The 9,197-nt window shown below is 34.7% G+C and overlaps 1 protein-coding gene across 1 annotated transcript; it reads left to right on the top strand.

The window, feature by feature from the left end:
• Positions 1-6,798: 6,798 nt before the first annotated feature.
• LOC149182079 (uncharacterized) lies at positions 6,799-7,935 on the top strand. The gene is made up of 2 exons (XM_089414448.1): positions 6,799-6,897; positions 7,132-7,935. Exons 1-2 carry the CDS (start codon positions 6,799-6,801, stop codon positions 7,933-7,935), a joined length of 903 nt encoding a protein of 300 aa, XP_089270574.1.
• Positions 7,936-9,197: the final 1,262 nt, after the last annotated feature.

Here is a 9,197-nt window from a genome sequence, read left to right as displayed (position 1 = left end):
TAATGGAATTCGGCCCTGATCCGCAGGCATTGAAGCACCAATTTTCACCAGCCGTTGCAGAATCTGCTTGTTGGTAAGTGTATTAAAATCTCTTTCATATGGAGGATTATTAGATTTTTCAGGATAATTATTATTTCCGGAATTTAACATAAAGCCCCAAAAATAAAAGAAAGCAGGAACCAAGGGATAAGAGAACTGGTGCTTTAATTTAGATGCTGGAAATGATAATTATCTTGGAACGTTGCCAAACTTAATAATCCTCCTCAATATAAAAGAGATTTTGATACGCACTTACGAACAAACAGATTCTGCAGCAGCTGGTTGGCAATCAACTACCTATATCTCATACAAGAAAATGTGCCCTAATCTTTCATTATTGTTAAGGCAGGTTTGGGCTAAAAGATTAGCTTGTTTTGAGTGCAACAACCCTTGTCATCATGTTGCCATTTGTTTCTACGTATACTGGTTTGCGAAGAATCTACCAACGTATATGTTGTAGGGGTTCATTTCGCTTGTGCAGGTGCAGGAGTTTCTTTTCACTCGCAGTTGTGATCATCTAGTTAATTCAAATCCTGAAACCCCGATTTTCATGAAATATTTATATTCATTTGTATCTTCTTGATATTCATTTATATCTTCTTGTCTGAGGACACTTTTTCGTAATATCTGCTTGCATGGTTTGAACAGCAGTTACGACAACCATGGTGGAGAGTACTTTAGGGCTGCGCAATGGCGGTGGCTGTAACTCTTCTAAATGGCATAATAACAACCACTGCTGCTAATATTGTGAGCCACTGTCTTCCGTTATTCAATTGTCAAAGTTCTTTTTACAGTTGGCTACATGTCTGAAGTTTGAACCATAGCCTATGGAGAGAAATTACATGCGGAGGGAACGCTTTTATGACGTAACGTTTTACGGTGGTAAAAATATGATGACAGGTATTACTGATTCATCATGTGGTTAAAAAGAAAATTCACTATATGATTAAAAAAAAAATTAGGAAGGTACCACATTTCGATTTGACTTGTATAAGGAAGTTAAAATAACGATTTAATTGAAATTTTGTAAAATTGTGTTTGCTCCATGAATTGTATCCTCAAATTTACGGGGCAATTTTTTTAAGGTTGGCTGCCTGTATCCGTTGTGCGTATCCTGTGTAGTTCTTTTGAGTAAAGTCCACTGTTAGATTTATTTTAAGGCTTGCTTCCTTTGTTTGTCTTCCTTTGTTCAATTTTATTTAACTTTTAAAATATTTGATAATTTTAAATTTATATAAAAATTATTTATGAAATAATAATATTAAGATGGTTAAAATTTTCATATGCTTATAATTATTTTTTTAAGCTTACAGTTTTTAATAAACGTTCATTAATTTCTTTAAATTATTTGAACGTTTAAATTTTCAATTTCACTATTTATTATTCTTTTTACCTCCTTTAATAATAAGATTCATTAAAAAAAATATTATTTTTACCTTCTCTAATAATAAGATTCATTAATTTTTTTAAATTATTTGAAAGTAATTTAAAAGTTTAAATTTTCAATTTGACTATTTATTATTCTTTTTACCTTCTTTAATTTTATTTAATTTTCTCTCATCCTTCTTGATATGAAATTAGAAAATATCATTATTGCACATATTATTATCTTGATTTCTATACTTGTTTTGAAAATATTCCAATGTTCTATCATTATATATTATTCTATTGTTGTGTTTATCGGCACATTATTTTTTTAAATGTATATCATTTTCTCTGATGTTTATTTTAGTGATATGAAATTAGGAAGTACTATTATTATATATGCTAATATCATGATTCCTATAATTGTTTTGAAAATAGTCAAATCTCTCATTATTATATATTATTATATTTAGTTTAATGTGATAGATTATTATATTTAGTTTAATAGGATAGAGATGTGTGATTTTTTTATTGTATTAGTTAAGTTCGTTGTTGGGCCAAGAGGTGTATTCTATAGCGAAGTACAAAGGCTATGTGTGATTTTGATGAAATTGACTTCTTAGTACAAAATTTAAAAATATATTTTCGAAAAGTAAAAAAAAAATATATTGTTTAGTTAGTTTTAATTAAAAACATTACAAAATATCAATAATCCATGGCTCACTATGGTCACTCAATTTGTTGTTGACATTACAACCCAATGTGGTAAAAATATTTCACTCACTCATAAATCAAATATTTCAATCTCCACATGGAGTAATATAATTTCATACAAACTTTAAAAAGAGATATAGTAATTAGAAGCTAAAATAAGCTGACTAAGATGTTTAAACCTTATACTTTTCAAAAATATTTCGACACCTCATATGTTAACTAATTTATAGAAATAAAATATTTTAATGTTGTAAATAAAAAAATATTCAATGTCCAAAGAAAAAGAAAAAAGAATATATATATATATATAAGTTAAACAAAAATTGTTATTTTTTTTAATGGAGCCCTAGGGTGAGGGTGAGAGTGAGAGTGAGAGTAAGAGTCAATACAACAATATTCATAGGCACATGGCCATTATAACAATATTTTTCATCATCAGGTCATTAGCGAGGAATTGAACATCTATGTGGGGGATAACAACCATTATGCCTAACCACCTGATAACAACCCAAACTTGACAAGAATAATACTAGTAGGAACATCATAATTTATTTAGTTGTGTTGTTTTATTGACCGACAACACAATATTCAATGGTCTTGTACATAATTTTCATATTTTTGGCAATAAGTAAGTTAAATCATAATGCTAACTTTAGCACGAAAAGAAACAAATATCTATAACTAAAAAAAATTATGACTTAATAGTTGACATTGGTAAGTTGGGGAGATAACAACCATTCTACCCAACCACCAAAGATAATCACAATTGACAAGATTGTCAAATATAATACTATAATACTAATAAAAACATCATAATTTATTTAGTTATTTTGTTTTCATTGCCTGACAACACAATATTCAATATTCTTGTAAATAATTTTCATATTTGCAGCCATAAGTTAAATCACAATGCTAACTCCTTATACTAACCAGAAAAGAAACAAATATCTATAAACATAATAAAATAAAATAAAAAAATTACGATTTAAAAGTTGAGATTGGATATGTATGTAGTATTAGGATGCAAGTTATGTGGAATCATGTTATTTGTGATGAGCACATGTTATTTGTGATGAGCACTTGTCGATAGAAAGAGTTGTGAAATGAATAGATAGAGGACCATTGAAAGGGAACCCCAATTCCTTTGCATCAATTACCATGAATTAGAGTTTGATAATATAATTATAAACAAAATATAAAGTCAAATATTGTTGTGTTGTAGACCCAATAAAAAACCATAGAACACCTCAAATCCAATTAGTTTCACTGATAATGAATGAAATCCAATTAATTTGGGTACCAAGTTCAAAGTGGAGTGCAATATTCATCCAAAATATTAATGCACCTTGAGAAAAAAACAAAATAACCATTTTTTGAATGTTCCTCCCAACCTAGACCAAAGATTTGTCGAGATCTTCTTTTAAATGATTATTGAAACCTAACGCTTCTAAAACCCAAAATAAAACTTCCCACTTTGACAGGTTTCATACAATGAGATATTAATATAAAATTAAAATTTTAAATATCAAAGCTACAAAACTCAACTTAGTTATTTTGATATGATTTTCCCTAACCTTAATTACTACATGATTTAAATGGGGTATTATTAAATCATTACTAAATGATTTAAATGGGGTATTATTAAATTTTTTCACTGTTTAAATTAAATTTTGAAAAGAGAAATGCTAAATTTTTAAATTGAATAAATACTTTCTAATTTTAAATTATATGATATTTAAGAAAAATAAACTCTTATCAAATTAAATAATAATATATATTAACCATATAAATTAATAATAAAAAATAGCATTCCTTCACCTTCATAATTTAATATAGTATATAAAGAACATTAATTTATTAGATTAATATTAAAAAAGAAAAATGAAAATGTAAAAGAAGATGCAACTATGGTTAGATATAATCAATGAGTAAAGTAATATGATCTAAATATCGATCATTGTTTTTTGGATTATCGATTTTGAATATATTTTGAAATTTAAAAGATAAAAATGAGATTAATTTTTTGAGCTCATTTTTTTATGATATTTTAAAATATTGATAGAGTTTTATGAGAAATGTTTTTGGCGATAATCACATCAAAATTCATTTATCATATGATTTGTCATAAATTTATTATGGATCATAGAATTGACAAATAGCTAATCTTAATATCATATCTACCTATTTCTTTCAATTACTATACAATTTCATAAAAACAGAAAATTACATATTTGTAATCAACTGGCTTCTATTCTGGAACTAATATATTTAGAATGTTGTAAGGTACATATTGTGATTGTTTATAGGTCAATGTCTATGAATCTGAAATCAATCACACAAAAATCAATTATATGTTACAACAACCCAATATTTCCTGTTTTTGGCACTTTCTCGGCTCCTGTAAGGGTGGTTGTCGGAATAACCAGTCAATTTCCGAGATCGTTTATTTTCCGATGATCCGTCAAAGGGGATCTTCAGAATTTCCGGGAGTAATATGGCTCTATCCTAATCCATCGTGTCTTCTGTACTTATTAGTACTCTTTTTCATCCGTTTCAGCTGTTCAAATCTTTGTCTTTCGTTTCTAGTCTAGAAATGATGGTGGGGAATTGTCCTTACCTGTCTCCTCAATAGGTGAGTTTTAGAGCTCAGGTCTTATCGCCTTCAATTTCCCTTTCTGGAGCATTCCATCTCTCGGATCTCGAGAGCTCTATCTGCTGTAACTCTTAATTATCCTTATCTAGTAGTGTCCTTTAGTTAGGATAGGATCTACGGATCGGATCCTTCCTGATCTGTCTTCTTAATTCTTCTCCTCTAGGAGTTATTCCATCTGGGGATTTTGTTCAGAAGGGATCTACGGTACGGATATCTCCCGTACAGCCTCTGCATATTTTTATGGTCTCTAGGTATCTGCCGCTTTATTGCGTCCTTTATTCCATCTAAATGGCGGATGGATCCGACTCATCTGCCACGCAGGCTCTCATTCAAGCCTCTATCCAGGTTGAGGAGGCTCGAATGAAATCATCGAGTTGTACAGGTTGGCAAGCTACGGTGGAAGATATGATAATCAATCCTGCCTGGCAAGAAAAGAATAATCCTCTTTCTGTGGTGCATGCTTCGGAAGTCTTGATAAAAGGAAAGGACTGTTCTAGAGAAGACCGGCCTCTCGACCAAGCTTTGCATTTCAACAAATCTAGGAACCCAGTGAAAACTGTACCTCCCCCAAAGGCTATTTCTTTGGACAGCGTCGTTCTAACAGAACGTATAGACAGTTTGCAAAAACTAGCTTTGGTTGGGAAATGGCAATTCACTGAAATGGGTGAAGCGGATATGAGGCAATGGTTGACAGACAAATGGTCCCCCCTGATTGGATATACTCCTGTCATCTCCCGCCTTATGAAGGAATGGCACTCTTTCCATTTCCTAAAAATTTCTGATTTAGAGACTATTCTTCATAATCCTTGGGTCTTTGGTAGAAGTTTCTTGTCCCTCTTTCGATGGTATATAGGTTTCGATCCATTAAAGAATACTCCGTCGAACAGCCTGATCTGGGTGAAACTTCCGAATTTGCCTTTGGAACTGTGGTCGACTGAATCTCTCACAGAGATAGGGAACTCGATAGGTAAGTTTGTTTATGTAGATCCCTGGTGTAGAGCGAAGAAAGATAAGAGAATTGCGTGGATCCTTATAGAGAAGCCGTACAAAGGAGGTTATCCTGATCATATCGAGATAGCATGGGGTAGTTTCAAAATCCATCAAAGATTTGATTTCTAGGGTATACCATTTAGGTGTTCCTTGTGTCATAAAATCGGACACCTGATCAAAAATTGCAGTCATCGCTTCACCCGCAGGAACAAGAGATATTTTTTTAAACAGGATAGGAGGTCTGAGTCAGAACGCTCCTCGGATTCTTTTGGTCTTCTGGAGAAACCTCATAAGATAAATCTGGATCCAATGGCTCCCGACCAAAATTTGTCTCATAATCTCTCTCTCCATGATCCCCATATCGAGCCGGACCCTCGCTGCTCTCTTCAAGATTCTCATGGCCGACCTGATGCTTTCAACTCGCCTCCTTTTGAATGCATTCCTATTCCTGAGCCCTTGGAGGAAAATCCTATTCCCTCTCCTCCTGCTATGAACCAAAGGGATCTTGTGGTCGGCTCTCTTCCCATACAGATCTCTTCTTCATCTCCGACTCCTGTCAAATCCCTTTCTTCTGATCCAAAAGGAAAAGACCCTATTCATATGCCTACTCCCTTCAACTCGCCTTCCGAGTCCCCGGTCAATAAGTTCGACAGTGATATCGACTTTTTTCTCCATAGAAAATCATTGGAACTAGAGCCAATGACCATTCATAAACCTTCTAGCCCGTCCTATCCTTTCATTAGTCCTAATTCAGCAAAGAATATAACGGTCAGGAAGAAACACAACGGAGGTAGTCGCCACTTTAGAGGAAGATCTATAGTTTCTGAGCATGGAGTGAGAAACTTATCTCTAGTGGAAGTTCCTGTTTTGGATTCGTCAGAGTTTCAGCCTCTTAGAGCAAGTATGGCTGGCGAGTCATCCAAATGACTTTTATTGCTTCAATGAATATCAGGGGTTTGGGCGCATCCCCTAAATTCATTGCGCTTAAAGAAATTTTCTACTCGGCTCATCCTAAAATCATCTTTATACAGGAAACCATGCACCCCAGCAATGTGTCTATAGCTTTCTTTAGGAGAATGTTCCCTTCATGGTTTATGGTTGCCACTGAGGCAAATAGCCAGTCAGGTGGTCTAACGGTACTGTGGGACCCCGCTTGGATAAAGGGAAAAGCTTTTAAATGATGTGTAGGAATTTTAATTTCGGCCTCTATCAGGGGTCATGCTTTAGTCCTCAACATGCTAAATGTCTACGCTCCTTATAAGAATAGACTCTCTTTTTGGGAAAGGTTGTTTGCCTCGGAAATTCTTGAGATTGACTCGTTGATGATAGCAAGTGATTTAAATCTGACTCTCAGCCCTGATGAATGCTAGGGTAAATGCAGGAAAATTGACCCTCTAGCCGATAGCCTCAGGAAGGAATTTCTGAACAGGAATCTGGTGGATATTGTGCCCAATAAAATGAAGCCTACCTGGGACAACAGCAGGACTGGGCAGGCCTATATCGCAAAGAGAATCGACAGATTCATCATTCATGCAAGCATCATTGGAAAATTGGGAATGCCAGTATCGTCTATAGGGAATGACTACACTTCTGACCATAGACCCATTTTCCTCGAATGGTGTGGTAAGGATTTCAGGCTCGATTACTCATTTAAATTCAACAGGATCCATTTAGAAGACCCATCTTTTAATGAAATCATCTCAAACAAATGGAAGGAACTACTGGAGTCTGAAATGGCTCCCTTCATGACATTTCGGGAAAAGATGGAAAGCCTGAGGTCTGTGGCAAAGGATTGGCAAATTCGAAAGAAAAGGAAGGATAAACAAGAGCTGAATGATATCCAAAAGGAATTGGACTCCCTATTAAATACAGCAGATCCGAATAGCCTGTCTCTAGACCTGAAAAGTCTGATAAGAAAATTGGAGAAAAGGAAACAATTGATTTTGCTAAAGGAGGAGGCTACATGGAGACTTAAGAGCAGAGCCATCTGGCTCAAAGAGGGGGACAGGAATACGAGGTTTTTCCATAATTATGCAAATGCAAGAAGAGAGAAAAACTCTATTTGGAGGATCAGAGATGACAAGGGAGCCTTTCTCTTCTCTCAGCACGAAATCTCGACGGAAGCAACGAGATTTTTCCAGAATCAATACAGAAGAAGGGAGGTAAACTTTTAAGATGCTCTCTGGGGAATTGAACTGGTTCCGGAAATGTTTGATGAGGCAACAAATGAAAGCTTCCTTAAGCCGATTTCTGAAGAGGAACTCCCAACAGTTATCAAAGCTTTCAAAAAGGATAAAAGCCCCGGGCCGGATGGATGGCCAATCGAATTTTTCTCTCACTTCTATGACCTTTTTAAAGCGGATCTGTTGCAGATGGTGGAGGCTTCTCGGATGTCAGGAAGCATTCATAGTGCTATTTCCTCTACTCATATTGCTCTAATTCCTAAAAAGGAAAGGTCAGACTCCTTCCATGATTATAGGCCTATTTCGCTTTGCAATATCATGTTCAAAATTATCTCAAAAATCATTGTTGAAAGGATGAAGCCAATTCTAAATCCCTTCATCTCTAGGGACCAACATGCTTTCTTAAAAGGTCGTATCATTTTGGATGATGTTGCCATGACACAGGAAAGTCTGTTCTCAATGTTTTCAAACAATTTGGACGTAACTATTCTTAAGATTGATCTGCAAAAAGCCTATGATTGCGTAGACTGGGGTTTCTTAAGAATTCTGTTGGCAAAAACAGGACTGAAAACTCAGGGCATCAACTGGGTAATGTCATGCGTCGAGAATGTCAGATATTCAGTCATTATAAATGGAATTCCTTCGTCTTTCTTCCTAGCGGAGAGAGGTCTCCGACAAGGTTGTCCCCTCTCTCCTCTGCTCTTCATCCTGGTAATGAACTCTCTCAGTCTACAGATAAATAAAGCAGTTGAGGACAAGATATGTCGCACGGTCAAGATATGCAAGGACATCTCCCTTTCCCACAATCTCTTTGTTGATGATGTCCTCATTTTTGCTATGCTCTATAGGCTTCCTGGGCTTGCCTAAACGAAATCCTTGGAAATTTTCAGAAAGCAACTGGTCTTATTATCAATAAGGCAAAATCTTCTCTATTCATAATGATAAAAACATGGAAATCATTCTTTGGATTTTTTAATTGATGGGCATTGCTCCATTTTCGATCAAGGAAGGGATTAAATATTTGGGTTTCAACTTAAAGGCAAAGGGAAATTCCAAAAGGGATTGGCAATGGTTGTTGGACCATTTTTATAAAAAGATTTCAGGTTGGGAGTTAAAATTTCTTTCTTTAGCTGGCAAATTCATTTTAGTTCGGGCAGTTCTATCTCAACTAGCAGCCTATTGGGCACATATCTTCTTTCTCCCTGCAAGTATTATTAACAGAATGAACAGCTTGGCAGCCAATTTCCTCTGGG

This window comes from Pinus tabuliformis, chromosome 3_2, assembly GCF_031772625.1.
Source record: "Pinus tabuliformis cultivar Carrire ecotype Pingquan chromosome 3_2, CPIR1, whole genome shotgun sequence".
NCBI classification, from domain to species: Eukaryota; Viridiplantae; Streptophyta; class Pinopsida; order Pinales; family Pinaceae; genus Pinus; species Pinus tabuliformis.
The sequence above is the reverse complement of the archived record's forward strand: the minus strand, read 5'-3'. Positions and strand labels throughout refer to the sequence as shown.